We start from the raw sequence: 19,503 nt of genomic DNA, 5'->3' as shown, positions 1-19,503 counted from the left end.
ATATATTTATATATATATATATATATATATATATATATATAATTAACATGATATGGTAAAAATTCGATATTAATTAATATCAATTTAATACCAGGAAACTAGCACATTAGGAGAATCAGAAGGTTCAGGAAAAAAACTTTTCGAGATCCTAAAAGGATTATAGTACTTGTGTATATAAGATTGACCAGTAACTGGTCTGTCAATATGCTAGAAGAAGATCACTTAAAAAATTCTCAAATAAGGATTCAGCGGAGCAAAAAACAGGCGGTCGGTCTCACCCGCCTGTTTTTTGCTCCGCTGAATCCTTATTTGAGAATTTTTTAAGTGATCTTCTTCTAGCATATTGACAGACCAGTTACTGGTCAAGCTTATATACACAAGTACTATATATATATATATATATATATATATATATATATATATATATATATATAAAGAAAATAAGAAAATGGAGATATACCATTTAACAAAAATTTTCATTCATCAACTCAACCAGTCATCACCACAGACCAGACCAACAACCTTCAAGCCATGTCAATACATGTTATACAATGCAAAATATAACTCACAACATACCATGCAATAAACAATGTCACCCAATTCAAAATACATAACCATTTAACACACAGTGAGGAATATACTATCCAATGGAGAACATACCATTATGCATTCATTCAGCAATGCTTGGCCCTTCTTGGGAAACAGATTCAGTTGTTCCTGGATACGATAAAGATTTGGATGTTTCAACATCCATGCACTAAAGTTGATATTAAATGCCTGACGAGCCTGAAATGTTAAAACAACAGATGTCATATTAAGCTGATGATAGTGATGAAGGTGAGATGAAATTATAAATCCCTGTTTATATCTCGTCAAAGGCAGATCTAAGAGCTCAACAGATTTTCAGTTACAATATTATACGGGGTGTCCACAAAGTCTGGGTACATGGAATAAATAAAATCATAACATAAACAATTAAATATAAGAAATAATAATTTCTTAAAGTATGTGTTAATCCCATGTGACCAGACTTTGTGGACACCCTGTATACTTTAGGATTATAAAATGAAATCACTACTAAGAAAATATGAAAATAAACATTATAAATACCAATTTGAGACATACAAAAACAAGCAGCACCACAATAGTCATTATAAATATTTGAAAAGGGGCCTGGGCATTAGTGATATCAATATCTATAAAACAGAGGATGTTTGTGTGTATGTGTACGTGAATGTGGTTTATGCACGTCCACAAATTAGCATGCATGTCGCTCCAATTTTAGGAGAAGATTCGGAATGACCCTATGTGCATTTTAGTGAACTTTCTCTCAGAGGTACCCGCGTATACCTGTAAAATTCGATAAACTTTAACCAATTTTGAAGTTTGTTGACATGGCGAAGTCAAATCTGTGCGTACGCGCGTGAAAGAGAGAGAGAGACAGACAGACAGACAGACAGAGATAGAAAGAAAGAAATAGTGTGTTTGTGACAGGGGGAAGATACAGTGTTTGCTAGCGTATAAAATAAAAAAAATTGAAAAAAGTGGGTAAGGCAGACAGAAATCAAAGCAAATTTTTCTAAGCAAGACAGAGTTTACTTTGCTAGCGTCTAACAAAAAAAAAAAAGAACGAAAAAGTGGAAAGGGGAGGCAGAAAGCGTATTAGGAATGAAAATGTAGTTAAGTGTAAAATGTAAAAGGCATTTTTTTTTCTTAAACATGAGATATAGTTTAAAATATACGATGTTTTTGAAAGACACTATATTCTATAATGAGATTATATATACTTTCTCACACAACAATTCAAATATATTTATTTTAAATCATTTATTTGTTTTAAATCGTTCATCTTTCTCCCACCTCTCACTCTCACACACACGCACATATACTACTTTGGGAGCGAAATAGTTTTGTTTATATTTCACAACTATGAAACAAAAATGTAACAATTTGTCAACCCCCCCCCCCAACCCGTTTTTCTGACCACAAAAAGGGTTTGGTAATTTTTCAGATTAACACCCGAACGATTTCCACTAGGGTGTTACGGTTAAGGTTTTAAGGTTAGGGTTAAGATTAGGGTTAAGGTTAGGGTTAGTGTTAGGGTTAGGGTTAGGATTAGGGTTGGTGTTAGGGTTACGGTTTTAGGGTCAGGGTTAGGGTTAGGGTTTAGGATTAGAGTTAACCTAGAAGGGACAGGCCCCTTATTTTTTGGTTAAGGCTGTTGGTAAGTTTTCCTAAGTTACTCCAATTCACATCCCCAATGCAAACCTTCAGACCAACCTTTTCCTATGCAGATCTCTAATGCAACTTTAAAAAAAAAACAGTCAATGAGTGGAAATAACCAATAAACTGATTCCTTATGGGATTTCCCAATCAAATTGCCAGCAAACCATTTTCAGCCAAACCAATTTCAACGGATTTCGCTCAAATCTGATGTCCATGTTACTTATTTTGGTTTGAAATAAAGCACTTGATCACTTAATAATCCTAGCTTAATCCCGGGCAGCGCCAGGCTATACTGCTAGTAATATATAATACTTAGGTAAGTTTCCTTGTATGAGAGCCACAACAAACCTTTAGGCTACTGTGTTGGCTTGAAGAACTATTGTGGTTCTCATCCAACATGGCAGTATGAAGAATTGTTATGATTATCATACATGTGAACTATTGGAAGTTGCTAGTGTTGGTTTCTGCTATTTAAAGAAATATTTATGTATAGCGTTTTTTCTGTCCTTTTCTCTAGATAACCAACCATTTATAAATAGAAAAGTCAAAAAAGAAATTGAACCTTAGGATGTGTTGAAGCAAAGGTTAAATAGAGCATACAAAGTAAATAGATTATCTACTCCAGAATAGATAATTCAAAAAAATGAGATTTAATAATATTCTGGATGTGAGGGTTCCCCCACCCACTCAAACAAGCAAAATAAGTTTTGTTCCCTGATCCCATCTTGTTACAATAGAAAATTACCTTTCAGTTTTTATTCAGTGAAACCCAAAAAGGATGGAAGACAAAGTTAACATTGGTGGGGTTTGAACACAGAAGGCAGACAGTCAGAACAAATACCATGAAGTATTGTATCCAACATTTTATTGATTCTGCAAGTTCATTGCTTGATAGTGATGTCTTTGTTATAAAATTATTTGTTTAACTCTGCAACAGGCATTGCACCATATCCTTAACCCTTCTGATATCAAACCACCTGGGACTACCCCTGACCACCCCTGGTTCTATGATACAAACGTTCTTTTCAACCATAATAATCTTGTATTTTCATTTTTATTTTTTTGTTTTTGTGACTCATCCTTCTATTTTTAAGATGGAAGTATATGAGGAAGAAAATTAAGCTGCTATTTCTAGCAGGCTCAGTGAGCACAGAAGCAATTCTTCATTCTTTCATTGTAAACATTAATTATTTTTATATAAGGAATATTTATTTCTTTTTTAAAGTAACAATCACAAACTTTTATTAACTTTAATGTGACTTGAAAATTTGATGTTGGGACACAAAATAATACATGATAATACACAATATATCGTTTATTGAATATGAAGGAAAAATACATACCTGTTCAGCAAGATATGCATTAAAACAAATTAGGTAGAAATAACGATCTAAATACCGAAGTGCTTTGTTTGTTGCCTCCTGAGATTCTTTGATCTGTTTGTAGAGAGTAAACGACTTTATTACATTCTGACAATACATCATAAGACATCACATGTATCAATATCATAAATACTTTTTATTATAGCTAGTGGTGCCTCATATGAAGATCATTACTATTGATATCATAACTACAAATACTGGCTTCAATTTTTTGCACAAGGCCAACAATTTTGGGGTAGGGGGTAAGTCGATTACATCGACACCAGGATCCAATTGATACTTATATCATCAATTCCAAAACAATGAAAAGCAAAGTCAACCCTGGCAATATTTGAACTCAGAATGTAGAAGACGGTTGAAATGCTGCAAGCATTTTGCCCAGTGTGCTAACGATTCTGCCATCTGGAAAAAGACTAGTAATTTTGTAGGAGTGGTGGGGGGTAAGTCAATTACATTGACCACAGTGCTCAACTGGTACTTATTTCATCAACCCTGAAAGGACAAAAGGCAGTTGACCTTGGCAGCATTTAAATTCAGAATATAAAGATGGACAAAAAGTTGCTAAGCACTTTGTCTGATGTGCTAACAATTCTGCCTGCTCGCCACCTTATCATAACTACTAATATTACAACTATGAATGCTATAACTATCATGGTCATCATTGTGTTAATGCCATCTTTTCCATGTTTGCATGGATCAGATGTGAATATACTGGGGCAGAGTTTTCTACAACCAGACACCCTTCCTAATACCTACCCCCAGCTTTTTTCAAGTAAAGCAATATTCTCACAGCCTTTTGATAAGCAAACAGCCAGGACATGTTTACAAAGAGAACTGACAACTATATAAACAAGCCTTTTACTTACAAAGATCACACAGCATGTCAAAACATGTCAAGAAGCCCGAACTTGCTTTCACAGTGGACTGCAAGCAAATGACAACATCTGATATTTTCAGTGAGCCATTGTTTACAACCAGCAAATAGACATGACAACAAGGCAAGTACAAAGTCTCACTATCACACACATGTGCATATATATATATATATATATATACTCAATGCAATGGGCTTCATTAGCTTACAGCTGTTTCTGCTATAAGATGCAGTGCACTCAGAGCTGACTGCAAGTACATCACCTTATAGCTTCCTTCATATTAGAAGCTCCAAGGAAGTTATATGGTGATACACCTCATCTTATTGCAGAAACAGCTGTAAGATAATGAAATTTATTGTAGAATTTCCCATTCCTTTGTCATTTATTTAATTTCATATTGTGCTCTGTACTCAACTAACACTTATTAGTATCACTATGCCTAAGTGGAACATTAAAATACGAACATATACATAATGAGCTTCTTTCAGTTTCCATCAAGCAAATCCACTCACAAGGCTTTGGTTGACCTGGAGCTTTAGTAGGAGATACTTATCCAAGGTAACATGCAGTGGGACAGAACCCAAAGCCGTTTGATAAGTCTTGTAAGCATTGCAGTACCAGTGGCAAGATACCATCATCAAGTGACCTCTTTACTAGTTGTCCCATACCCTGTCACCTCAAGATATCAATGCTCTCTTTATCAAATAATCAGAAGAAATATGTTACCCTATATTAAACAAAATACTAACAAATTAAAACAAAAGGATAATTTTCTCTAAGTATAGGCACAGGAATAGCTATATGATAAAGAAGTTAGCTTTACAAATACATGAGTCCAAGGTGGCAGAAATGCTAGCATGCCAGGCAAAATGCTTAGTGGTATCTCATCTGTCTTTACGTTCTGAGTTCAAATTCCACTGAGGCTGACTTTGCCTTCCATCCTTTTGGAGTCGATAAATCAAGTACCAGTTGCGTACTGGGGTCGATCTAATCGACTGGCCCCCTCCCCCAAAATTTTGGGCCTTGTGCCTAGAGTAGAAAAGAATACATGAGTCCAAGTTTGCTCCACAATATGACACCATTGCCAAGTGTCTGTTAGTATAGCACAGTGTTGATCAATGCCTTGTGAATAGAATTTAGTTGATGGAAACCATGCAGAAGTCCATCATATATGCACACTTAATTAGATACAGATTTACATTAAGGATAGTCAGTTGCTTAAATTTCTCTCTAGCACTTAATTGATATGAAGCAATATATCTTTGGTTATACTGACTAAATCAATCTAATTTTGTCTAGTTCCAGCCTTCAATACATTGTATATATATATATATATATATATATATGTATATATTTTTATTTAAAATACAGAGATACCTGTAATAGGACATCTAACCCACTAGAAATAGCAGCAAGACTACATACCACAAAAAATAGGGATAATTTCGAAAGGGAATGAAAAATAAAAACATTTACCAATCTATATTCCGTACCATGGTTTCAAGTCAATTTTAGTAAGATAAAAATTATATATCTCACAAAGGTAGGACTATCATCGGCAGAATGACCAGACAACATTCGAGATACGAGTCAAATAGAGAGCATGGTTCGTATTCGAATATCTAATTTTCCAAATTTACCGCGTATTATTATATATATATATATATATATATATTCAAAGAGGAAATTTTGTGTGTATATTTAGAGTTGAATAGTTATAGTAACCATAATGTTCCAGTCATCTGATAAGCTGGCTTTCTTTATTTGAATTAATTTGTTAATACACAATTGTATTCTATAATACTGAGTATAGATATAAATGCTAACATTTATGCATAATTTTTTCCATACCAAAATTAATACATGAAGAAGGCTGTGAAACAGTCATAATCTTATGGGAAGTCACTTGGTTAAATATATATTCACCTTTCATACCTCCTGACAGTATGACTTTACATACATACATACTTATTTTTGTCTTTTGCCATGCTGGAGCAGTTTTGAAGGGCTTTTAGTCGCATGAATGGGCCCCAGTACTTACTTCTTTTTTAAAACCTGGTACTTATTCTATCGGTCTCTTTTAACTGAACCGCTAATGTTATGGGGGGACATAAACACATGCACACTGGTTGTCAAGTGGTGATAGGACAAACACAAACACAAATAGATATATACATACATGTGTATATATATATATATATATATATATATATATATATATATATATATATATTAGGGTGGAGTGAAAAAGATACATTTTACACAGATTTTCAAAATATGTGTTCAAGAATATATTTTTTATAGCGAAATCCTTTAAAATCAACTGTGTTAAAGTCTGAAGTTCTTAAATTTACATCTTCAGGTTCCGCAACACACTTGAAATTTCAAAATTATATGAAATAAATATACTTTTCGACTTTGTTTTCTTTATTATTTTTAATACTAGGTAACCAAATATATGTTACATGAGGTCTAGATTACACACACATTAAAATAAATTAAACAAATTGTCAAGGTTGTAGCAGAAAAGATAATTTTTCTTTGGCAAAAGGCATCCATCCCTTGTGCTACAATTGAATCAGTTAAACCAAAAATCTTAAATTTTCCTTTGCTGATGTAGAAGGGTGACTCTGATCTGGCTGATTCTTTCTAATTAACCTCTGAATGTTCCGTTTAGATACTGCTTGATCTATTCCACCAATGATCAATTTTCTATTCGTCTGTTGATCCTGTAAAAAATCTTGTTCTCTCTGTAGTACATTTTTGTCTCTACTACAACTACAGTTTTTAAAGGAATTGCATTTGCAACAGGAAATATCAAATAAATCTTTTGTTGCACTGTTTTTAAACACATTACACTTTGTTTGAAACAATGGCACATTCTTTCTATTTTATACAGATTTTAATAATGCTTGGTACTTCAGATAAAAGTTTAAGATTTTCGGTTTAACTGACTCAATCATAACACAAGGGCTGGATGTGCACCTGGACTGGCTCTTGTGCGGGTGGCACATAAAATACACCATTTTGAGCGTGGCTGTTGCCAGTACCGCCTGACTGGCCTTCGTGCCGGTGGCACGTAAAAGCACCCTCTACACTCTCTGGGTGGTTGGCGTTAGGAAGGGCATCCAACTGTAGAAACTCTGCCAAATCAGATTGGAGCCTGGTGTAGCCATCTGGTTTCACCAGTCCTCAGTCAAATCGTCCAACCCATGCTAGCATGGAAAGCGGACGTTAAACGATGATGATGATGAATGATGATGATCTTGACAATTTGTTTAATTGAAAGATCTTTCTAAACTACATTCTTGTCTTTTTCTCATTCAAATAAAACACATTTTAGTACATCAGTATAAGTTGGCAAAACTCGCTTACTAAGATCATATGGAGTACCAAATATTCAGCTTTCAATATCATGACACGTTATTGGCTTATGAATCATCACGAAATGTAAACAACACTAAATTTAACATGATCATTAATTTTAATACAATAGCCTAAAGTCAAGGTACAATGCAGAAAACTTCACACATGTACAACATGAGTCCACACACAATGACCATTGCAGTGACACTGGAAAGAAGTTCACACTCCTGTTCTTTTTATAGTCTATTTTATTGAAACTTGGTATGCAACCTCTTAAGGATACTATATTTACTGTTTTGCATTCTGCTATGTAGAAATATGTATTCATTATGACTTATCCATAAAATCCAAAATTCAACCTAAAATAGCGATTTAAAAAATTTTCAATTGCATTGTGGAGCCTGAAATAAATATTTAACTGCAAATTTCTTTATACACCCCTCTTTTAACCCTAATTCACAACAAAATATTAATTCTTGGTTACTAATTTCCAAAGTTGCATTTTTCACTCCACCCTAATATATATACGATAGGCTTCTTTCCGTTTCTGTCCACCACATCCACTCACAAGGCTTTGGTCAGCAGGAGGCTATAGTAGAAGACACTTGGCCAAAGTGCCACACAGTGGGACTGAACGAGGGACCATGTGATTGGGAAGCAAGCTTCTTACCACACAGCCATGCCTGCACCTATAACTTATATATCTTTTAATCAAAAGTTTATGTTAAGATCGTTTCAACCCCCACATTATTCATAAATAATGTTCCTACTAATTTTGTATGCAGACAAAAATTTTGTGGTGTGAAAATTTTGTCTTTCTCCACAAAGTATGTGTACAACCATGAGAATAACCATCTTGAATTAACAAACAAAAAAAAAACTTCATTTTGGAAACCTTGAGCACAATTTTTTTTCCTTTGTTTTGTGCACTAGTTGTAAGACATATGCATGATACATAAACACATGGCATTATAAGCTGGAATCTCAAGAAACATTTTAAAAAGAAAATTTTTAGATATAAAACAAACTTACTTGATGGTTTTCCAACAGTTTAGAAACCAAATTTTTAGCCTGTAGTATACACAATCGTAGATTTTGTCCTTCAGCACAACACATATCTATTATAACATCAACCTGAAACAGACAGAATATTTAAGAAATGTGCAGAAATAATTTCCTGGTTTTTAGGGGGGGGGGATGTTTTGGGGGTGGAGTTGTGGTGAATCTCCTAACTATTTGTTGAAATACTAAGATGTCGTCTTCATACACCAACTTATGTTACAGGAAGTGTTTTAATCAGTCCTTGCTGCAATGTGGTGGCTTGTGTACCTCAATGACCTTGAGAGCTATGCCAGCAGAGTGCAAAATCCTGGTAGAGCCTTTGATGCTGGACGGGTCAAAGAACAGGGGCCAGACTAATATGACTCACCTCACTCCTTCTCAGAAGTAAAAATGGGTTTGCATAGGGCCAACACTAAATGTAAAGTTACAGAATCATTGATGACAATTCAAAACCAACATAACTTTGGAAATGAAGGCCTTCTCTCAGGGAAATATATGTAAAATACTGTGGTGAAGCTGAAAAAGCAGGGAAGCAACTGAAAAGAAGCAAAAAGACAGCCCCAGAGAGGAGAAAAGTCATCAACAGCCCATGCTCCACAGAGAACAAAGGGCTTAAGTAAAGTAAATAATATTCACTCACTGGTTAGAGTGGACTGAATATTATTAATAAAACTTTCAGATATCATGGTGTTGGCGACAGGATACAAGTTATTGACTTTTTTGTGTTGGTTACCAAGTGCATAGTTGAATAGTCATCTCTTACTCTGGGGTTTATCTTTTTTTGTTTTTCTTAATGTCATAATGAGTTGAGGATCTTTTTGAGTGCCTCATAAACTTGAATAATGAAGGGAGGAATTTATCTTCAGAACAGAAGCCAGACCAGGATCAAAAGGTTGCAACAAAGCAAAGCTTATGTAGTATACAAAGATCTACATTCCTGAAAGACAATGCTGTACAGATCTCAGGAACACAGCAATGCAACTGATAATGTAGTAGAAATTCACAAAAAAAAAAAAAACCCGTTGAAAATGTTATAAGTCTTTTTAGTATAGGCATAAGCTGGAAGTTTTGGTAGAGGGGGTCGTCAATTACATTGATCCCAGTACTCATCTGGTACTTATTTTATCAACACATTTGCTATTGTGTGCTAAGGCTTTGTCTGACAATAATTAATTTGTAATAAGCACACAAAATAAAAACAATCAAAGTAACAATGTTGCATTTACATTTAACATGCACTCATCCATAATAGTTCTGCCTTTCATGCTTTCATGGTGGATAAAATAAAGTACCATTCAAGTCTTTGGAAGCATGAAACTGACTAACACCTGCCTGCTAAAACTGAAAGCCTTATTTTTATATAAAGCAGAAGTCGGTTCCATTTACCTGTTGTTTTCGCAACAAACCATCTGGTACCAAAGACACCAAGGATCTAATTACTTGGAATTCTCCTTTTTCATAGCATGGCTTCTTTGGATTGATTTTGGCTGGTGAAGAGCTGAAAGTTAAAGGCAATAATGATAATAATAATAATAATAATAATAATAATAATAATAATAATAATAATAATAATAATAATAATAATAATAAACCAGCATAACACTGAAAAATGAATCACAGGTCATTAAAAAGAAAAATCATGTAATACTGGAAAATGAATCACAAGTCATTAAAACTTGCCCTATACCCATAAGAAAAGGAATTTTTCCAAAGAGACTCGTTGACCCCACTGCTTTTCTGCCTTGCTCTGACCTCACTAACAAACTTCCCAAACACCTAGTTCCAGGTTCAGTCCCACTTTATGGCACCTTGGGCAAATATCTTCTACTATAGTTTCAGCAGACCAAGGTCTTGTGAATCGATTTGGTAGATAGAAACTGAAAGAGGCCTCTTTGTTTGTGTGTGTGTGTGTGTGTGTGTGTGTGTGTGTGTGTGTGTGTGTGTGCGTGTGTGTGCGCATGCGTGCGTGCATGCATGTGTATGTACATGCATGTGTGTTTTTGTCTGTTCCCTACCATTGCTTGACAAGTGTTGTTGGTGTGTATACATCCTTGTAACTTAGCAGTTTGGCAAAAGAAACCAATAAAATAAGTACCAGGCTTAACAAAAAGTAAGTATTAGGGTTGACTCATTTAACTAAAAAAATTCTTCAAGGCATTTCCCCACCATGGCCAGTCTTAATGATAAAAGATATATCTTTCTAGAACTTACTTGGCTTCATGTGGAAACCCAAAAACGTTTCCATAGAGGAGACTGCACATAACCATTGCAGTTGTACATCGCTCATCTCTTTTGTCCTTAGCAATAAGTATAGCCGGAATAATGCAGGTTTGCTTCACATCAAAGACATATGGCTGTTAGAAAATTTAAGGAAAAAGAAAAGATACAAAGAAAGTAAATATCTTTCAGCTATAAAGAGATCTTAACTGAAAGGAAGACAATGAAGTATAAACACAGAAACAAAAAAAGTACTTTTTGAAAGTTTAAATTTACCTTCATAAATGAAATGAAAGAATCGAATTGTTCTTCTGATAATGCTGAGTATAATGGCATACACCATCTGAAATACCTGAAAGTAAAAACAAAAAAACATCAGATATACTCTGAAATTTAACTCATTTGATATGAACTTATGTTAAATCACTTCTTGTTCTCTGACACAAATCCACTCCTATTGTACAGGTCCACCCAATACTGCCACTAGTTAGTTCTATCATACAATCTTCCTGTTTAAATTGATCAAACATTAAAACTTTCCTACAAATTTCCATTTTAATTTATGTTCCAAACTTTAGTCTTGTATGTTATTTGGTGACCTCACTGGTGCCTCAGTGCACATTGTATTAGGGTTGGTTGAAAAGTTCAAAAGCAGGCCAAGATACTCTCATGGAATGTGATCAAATAAGGTTTATCGTTCAACATAGTCCCCCTAGTGGCCCACACACTACTTCCATCGGTGTTTTAGTGCTTGGATCCCATTGGTGAAAAAGCTTTCATCCTGTTGGTCAGGAAAGTCATCAACAGCAGATATGACGTCATCATCACTGTGATAATGCTTCCTAGCCAAGTGTTTTTCATACTGGGGAACAGATGATAGTCAGATGGGGCCAAATCAGGAGAATAGGGAGGGTGATCAACCAGTTCAAAGACACACTCACACACAGCAGCCATTGAAACCAATGACTTGTGTGCTGGAGCATTGTCCAAATGAAACAAGACCCGGGTATCTGGACTTGACTACCTTTCATAACCGCCTCAGCATCAATGATGTGGCCTTTTTGAAGATAGTTGATAAATACAATGTCTTTTGCATCCATAAAAACTGAGGCCATCATGTTCCCTGCAGATAAAACAACCATGACCTTCTTTGGAGTAGGTGAGGAAGAGTGTTTCTACTGCATGGATAGTCTCTTTATCTCTGGCTCAAACTGATGAAGACAACACTCATCTAAGCTTAAGAAACATTCAAGGCAACTAGCTGGATCTGCCTCAAACAATATCAGATTTCCCCATGGTGTGATCAACCAGGTGCATTTTTGATCAGGTATCAGAAAACATGGAACTCACTGAGCAAACACATTCATCATGCAATGTTCATTGTGCAAAATATTCTCAACTCTCTCATAGGATATTCTAATAGCATTGTCTATTTGATTTATAGTCAATCACCTCTCATCTATCACCATGTGGTGAACATGATCAATGTTTTCCTCAATGGTGGCAGTTGCAAGACGTCTAGACCCTGGATCATCTTGAAGACTCCCCCTTCCCCATTCTGAGAAACAGCAGTTAAATCTCCCTCAAACCACATCATGTTAAAGAAAAAGAATTGGAGACAGAAAGCTGAAACATAGCAGTACTGACAGAAGTAGACACACAGACAGTTGAGAAAGAAAGACAGTATGAGTGAAACTTTGTTTTTCTTCTCTTTCAGTCTCTAGGCATAGCAATACTAATAACAGAACTCAATATACATATGATTTACAGTAAAGTGTTAGGCAAGTACAGAGCATAATATTAATTAATGATTTGACAAGGGAACAGGAATCATGTAATCAATTTTGATAGCTTACAGCTGGTTTTGCTTCAAGATGTAGGAGAAAGCTGTAGTAGCTACAGAATGTTGCACAAGCACACAGCTCTGAGTGCACTCTAGGAAGAGGAGGATGAAGGAAGAGGAGGAGGAGGAAGGAAGAAGAGGAGGAAGAGGAGGTGAAGGATGAAAGGGTGGCTGCTGCTGCTGCTGCTGCTACTGATGATGATGATGATGATGATGATGATGATGATGATGATGATGATGAGGAGGAGGAGGAGGAGGAGGAGGAGGAGGAAGACAATGTGGATGAGAAGGAGGCTATATATTTGTGTGTGAGTGTGTGTGTATAAGTGCATGTTACGATTCACAATTTGCAAAAGAGTGTTGCTGTTTAACCCCATGACAGCTCTCTCTCTGAACAGATCTATGATTGATAACTTTCCAGCCATGACCATCCAGCCTTTGTTCCTCAGGTTTCATATATGTTTCATATAACATTATCCACTAATATAATTTCAGATAAAAGCATGAGCACGAAGATGAGGAGGAGGAGGAGGAGGAGGAGAACGTCCACCAGCAAGAGCAAGACTACAACAACGAGCACAAAGACACCCACAGCATGACCACATGCACAACCACAACTGTAACCACTTACACAAACATGAGCACAAGCATGAGCACAACAATAGCCACAGTCATGACCACAGTGTGATTTTAGTAAAATTTTTGGCTGCTTTTTCTAGCATGTTTAGCAACTACAAAGAGAAATTGCAAGTAAATGGTTAAAACAAGTAGGTAGTACTATTTAAGCTTACTGGGTACACATTATGCTTACCTGAGACCTGCATATTCAAACTGTAACCTGGAATACATTTCGTTGGATGTAATGAGGAAATCTTCATACTGTACATTGTAAATGTAAGGTTCTTCGTCTGGGCAGTTGTAAAAGGGGAAATCAAAGCTGTCGCTTGTCGCAGCATATCTTAAAACCTGTGAAAGAATCCAAAAATTTTAGCATTCACACTGATTTGTATATGTCAGATATTAATTTTGAGTTAAACATTAACCCATTACCTATCAGTGATCTCATATGAGATCACTTAAAAATTACAAATTTCGTAATTATCTGTCAATATTTACACATATCTAACCTTTTTGCTATATCTACTAGGTATATTTCTCTGATATTCAAATGAGGTTTGCTAATTTTTCACCCAATATCTCGCTTATTTCTACTTAAAATGTTATTTTGAAATGTTATTTTAATCATTCCAGCGTGTTTCTAAGGCTGTTTTATGCTAGAAATCAAAGTTTCATAAAAAAAATTCCAGTTAATAGAATTATGGGAGGTAATAGGTTAAGGTGGTGAGCTTGGCAGAATCGTTAGCACACAGGCAAAATGCTTAGTGACATTTTGTCTGTCTTTATGCTCTGAGTTCAAATTCCACCAAGTCAGCTTTGCCTTTCGTCCTTTCAGGGTTGATAAAATAAATACCAGTTGAGTATTGGGGGTTGATGTAAGCAACTTAACCCCTTGCCCTGAACTTGCTGGCCTTGTGCTACAATTTGAAACCAATACTGAGTTATGCATTAAGGTGGTAAACATGCTGAGCAAAATGCTTAGCAGCATTTCATCTCTCTTTGTGTTCTGAGTTGGGAACTCCTGTATTAGAGGCATCCTGCCTTATCTCACCTGTTGATCAGGTATTTACTCTTTTACTTGTTTCAGTCGTTTAACTGCAGCCATGCTGGAGCACCGCATTTAGTCAAGCAAATTGACCCAGGACTTATTCTTTGGATGCCTAGTACTTATTCTATCAGTCTCTTTTGCTGAACCGCTAAGTTACAGGGACCTAAACACACCACCATCGGTTGTCAAGCAATGTTGGGGGGACACAGATACACAAACATATACACACACATACATATATATATATATACATATATACGGTGGGCTTCTTTCAGTTTCCTTCTACCAAATCCACTCACAAGGCTTTGGTCGGCCCAAGGCTATAGTAGAAGACACTTGCCCAAGGTGCCACGCAGTGGGAATGAACCCGGAACCATGTGGTTCGTAAACAAGCTACTTACCACACAACCACTCACTCCTGCGCCTATTTAATAACTATCTTCTGTTTATGTGTGCTTGTATTTGTTGTAGGTATGTATGTGTGCATGCATGTTAGCATGTATGCCTGTGTGAATGAATGAAATCATAATTTCCTTCATATACATAGACCGATGGTCTCTCTCTCACATATTCCAATGGTAGAACCAGTTCTGCATTTTCTTGCTGAGCAACCTGCACAAATGATTTGTTTATAGTGATTGATTAAACGTTTATGCTGTACATTAGCTCAATCTCTCCATCAAATCAGCATCACTTGAACAGGTGCACATTGTACCACATGTCAGGAGTTGAAGTGATTACAGAACAAGTTGAGATGAAGTGTTTTACTTGAGAACACAACTCACCACCCAATCCAGGAATTAAAAGCATAATCTCACAATATTGAGCACAACATCCTAACCACTAGGTCATGAGCCCTCAACTAACATACATTATGATCATAATATTCAAAATTAACAGGGGACATTAACATAATTAGAAAAGCAAAGTGAGATACCTGTTTGCGAAGTGTCAGTTCATGTTCATTGGCCTCTTTCTCAGTTAATCCTGTAACAATGCAATCATGCACTTCTTCCTTTGTCCGAATTGAATAAGACACAGCATTTTCAGCATGTTGGTTGACTGCCAGTACAAAAACTGGTTCTTCTCTCAGATTAAGTAGCAAAACCTACAACAGAAGACATCACATTTACTCTGAATTGAAGCAGTTATTTTCTTTTCTCAAGAATCAGTCGTTCCTTCATTTGAATGTGTATTTTTCGGTGTTTGTATGGGTTAGACAGAGAGGATTTAAAGCAAGGTTTTGTGATTGGATACTGTTTCTATACCAACCCTTATCTACTTTTCAATTGACAGAGGTTTTTTTGCCTTTTTTTATATATCATCATCATCATCATCGTTTAACGTCCGCTTTCCATGCTAGCATGGGTTGGACGATTTGACTGAGGACTGGTGAAACCGGATGGCAACACCAGGCTCCAGCCTGATTTGGCAGAGTTTCTACAGCTGGATGCCCTTCCTAACGCCAACCACTCAGAGAGTAGGTTGTTAAAAGCTTCCGGTATTTTCCCTCAATCAAATTCACTCATAAGCCATTGGTCAGCCAGGGACTACAGTACAGATGCTTACTTAATCCTTTAGTATTTAAAATGACCATATCTAACCCAAACATTCTGTCTGTTCAAATTGTCCATATCCAGCCTCTCACACCTACTCTTGAATTGTCATTCTAAAGATAAACAACTGCATTATCAAACTCTCAAAACTACAAGATAATGCATGATTAATTCAAACAATGTTGATATATAGGAACTACATCTGACTAGGTAATCTGAATGCTAAAGACGGTGAGCAAGCAGAAATGTTAGCATGCAGTATTTCGTCTGTCTTTACGTTCTGAGTTCAAATCCCACTGAGGTCCACTTTGCCTTTCATCCTTTCGGGGTTGATAAATTAAATACCAGTTGTGTACTGGGGTCGATCTAATTGACTGGCACCCTCCTCCAAAATTTCAGGCCTTGTGCCTAGAGTAGAAAAGAATCTGAACGCTAAAAAGTTAAAGTGCCATGCAATGGAACTGATTCCAAAACCTTGTGAGTACAAAGTGACCTTCTTCACCACATACCATACCAGTATCAATAGTCACATTCTCAAGAATGTACATTTTACTATTTTTCCTTTGGTAAATCAGTAGAAAGAGTTACTCTAATGTTAATAAATTACAGGCATGGCTGTGTGGTATGAAGTTTGCTTCTCAACCACATGGTTCTGGGTTCAGTCCCACTGTATGCACCTCACCTTGTACAAGTGACTCCTACTATAGCCTGACCAAAACCTTGTGAGTGGATTTGATAGACAGAAACTGAAAAGAAGCCCATCATATATATATGTGTGTACGTGTGTGTGTGTGTGTGTGTGTGTGTGTGTGTGTGTGTGTGCGTGCGTACATGCGTGTGTCTTTCTGTCAGTGTTTGTCCCCTACCACCACTTGACAACTGGTGTTGGTGTATTTATGTCCCCTGTAACTTAGCAGTTCAGCGAAAAGAGACTGATAGAATAAGTATGAGGCTTAAAAAATTTAGTACTGGGATCAATCCCTCCAACTAAAAATTCTTCAAGGCAGTGCCCCAGCATGGCCACAGTCTAATGGCTGATACAAGTACAAGACAATGCCAAAATGAATGGATCCACCACAAGATTCATTCCTTGTTGCAGTGTGATGGCTTGTGCATTTCACTGACCCTGAGGTCTACGCCAACAGAGTGGAAGCTCTTGGTAGAGCCTCCCATGCTGGACAGGTCAAAGAGTAGAGGCCAACAGCCCTACCCAGAAAAAATAAAGTTACAGAAGCTTACAGAAGCACTGATGACAATTCAAAGTCAACAAGACCAGGGAGAGGAAGGCCTTCCTTCAGGGAAATATTTGAGGTGAGCGTGATCGTTACCAACGTCGCCTTCCTGGCACTTGTGCCAGTGGAATGTGAAAAGACATTCGAGCAAGATTGTTGCCAGTGACGCCGAACTGGCTCCTGTGCAGGTGGCATGTAAAATACACCATTTTGAGCGTGGCTGTTGCCAGTACCACCTGACTGGCCTTCGTGCCGGTGGCACGTAAAAGCACCCACTACACTCTCGGAGTGGTTGGTGTTAGGAAGGGTATCCAACTGTAGAAACTCTGCCAAATCAGATTGGAGCCTGGTGTAGCCATCTAGTTCACCAGTCCTCAGTCAAATCGTCCAACCCATGCTAGCATGGAAAGCGGATGTTAAACGATGATGATGATGATGATGATGATGATACATATAATATATACATATATATACATATATATCATCATTATTATCATATATTAATATCTATATACATATGTATGTATGTATGCATGTATGTATGTATGTGTGTGTTTGTGTTTGTCCCCTTACCACTGCTTGACAACAGCTATTGTTTTTTGTTTTTTTTTGCAACCCAGTAACTAAGTGGTTTGGCAAAAAATACTAACAGAATATGTACCAAACTTAACAAATAAGTACTAGGGTTGATATGTTCAACTAAACCTGCGGTTCTCAACCAGGGTCCATATGAGCTATGGGGGTCCATATAAGAATTTTGGGGGGTCCACACAAGTAAACTAGTAAATAGAAGATTGACAATAGTATTTTAAGAGTCCAGGAAAAAATTTTTGCTTGAGATGTATTTATTGCAAGAGACAGATAAGTTGTTTCTCAAACATTTTACATAGTTCTGCAAGTTTCCAGCCACTGGAACACATTCTTTCAGAGAATGCTATTACAAACCTACACAAGTGAATATGTGGAAAACAAAATAAGAGGGTCCACAAGAATAGAATAGTAATCAAAGGGGTCCGTAGATAACAAATGGCTGAGAACCGCTGGACTAATAAACCCTCCGAGGCAATGCTCCAGTATGTCCACAGTCCAATGACTGAAACAAGCAAAATGTTAAATGTAAAAGATGAAAGATCTGTCGTGAGACAATCTCAAACTTACTGGTTTACTGTGTGCCAAAAGCATTTCTAGAATTTTCTTCAGGTTAGCAGTGTTTGGCTGAGCCATTCCATACAAAGGCAGGTGATTAGCTTTCCAGTACGAACTGAATATTGCAGATTCTTTCAACGGTTTTCCTTCAAAATCCACAGGTCGATCAGACACCAAGAAGTATTTATTCTAGAACAACATCCAAGGAAAAATATCATAAACACAAAGAATGATTAGCTAGTGACAATTTAAAATGACTATTTAACCATTTAAACACACTGCAGATAAATATGAATTATCTTATTGTATATCATGTCATAATCCAAATGCAGATTACTTTAGTATTTATCATATTGTTATCCAATTATGGATCACCTTATTAATTATCATATATCTAAACATGTATTACCTTATGGTTCATCATGTCATAATCCAAATATGGATAACCTAATTGTTTATAATCTAAATAAGGATTACCTTACTGTTTACCATGTCATAATCCAAATACAGATTACACCTATCCAAATAACTTGAACTGAAGAGAAGAATGTCAGTGTGATTTGAGATGGCATGCTGACATCACATAATTAGGATGGCATTTATTCATTAAAGAATAATGGTGAAAACAATGACAAAGTCAATATGTTTATCTCTACTTCTCTTCATGACATATGCATTTCCAGTTTTTCTGTTCAGCTCAATTTTGCCAATACACATCATTACAACCTCACTAATGTTAAAGTGCCAATGTTATATGGCAAAGATAACAATCCCAAGACCAGTAAGGGTTTTAGCAAGCAAAGCTCATGGTAGCTAGTGAACATTTAGGAATCCTTAGTCAATGCCATCCTAAAGACTACCATACATGAGTAGCTGTTATTGTTGGGTGCCCAGGTCAGTTGCCCTTGAGTCATGTTATATATGTCACAGAT

At 36.3% G+C, this 19,503-nt stretch overlaps 1 protein-coding gene across 6 annotated transcripts in view; it reads right to left on the bottom strand.

The window, feature by feature from the left end:
• The window catches only part of LOC106870290 (paladin), a 137,693-nt gene that overhangs the window by 17,226 nt on the left and 100,964 nt on the right, over positions 1–19,503 (bottom strand). For all 6 annotated transcript variants that reach the window (XM_014916313.3, XM_014916314.3, XM_089358940.1 and 3 more), the window contains exons 4-12: positions 18,584–18,760; positions 15,575–15,745; positions 13,783–13,937; positions 11,405–11,480; positions 11,123–11,265; positions 10,298–10,409; positions 8,882–8,983; positions 3,570–3,662; positions 661–786 (exon numbers count right to left, since the gene is read on the bottom strand). In XM_014916313.3, coding sequence (XP_014771799.1) covers positions 661–786; positions 3,570–3,662; positions 8,882–8,983; positions 10,298–10,409; positions 11,123–11,265; positions 11,405–11,480; positions 13,783–13,937; positions 15,575–15,745; positions 18,584–18,760 — 1,155 coding nt within the window. The remainder of the gene's footprint in view (positions 1–660; positions 787–3,569; positions 3,663–8,881; positions 8,984–10,297; positions 10,410–11,122; positions 11,266–11,404; positions 11,481–13,782; positions 13,938–15,574; positions 15,746–18,583; positions 18,761–19,503) is intronic.

This window comes from Octopus bimaculoides, chromosome 1 (assembly GCF_046866305.1).
Source record: "Octopus bimaculoides isolate indiv1 chromosome 1, ASM4686630v1, whole genome shotgun sequence".
NCBI lineage: Eukaryota > Metazoa > Mollusca > Cephalopoda > Octopoda > Octopodidae > Octopus > Octopus bimaculoides.
This window is presented reverse-complemented; position numbering and strand designations above follow the sequence as displayed.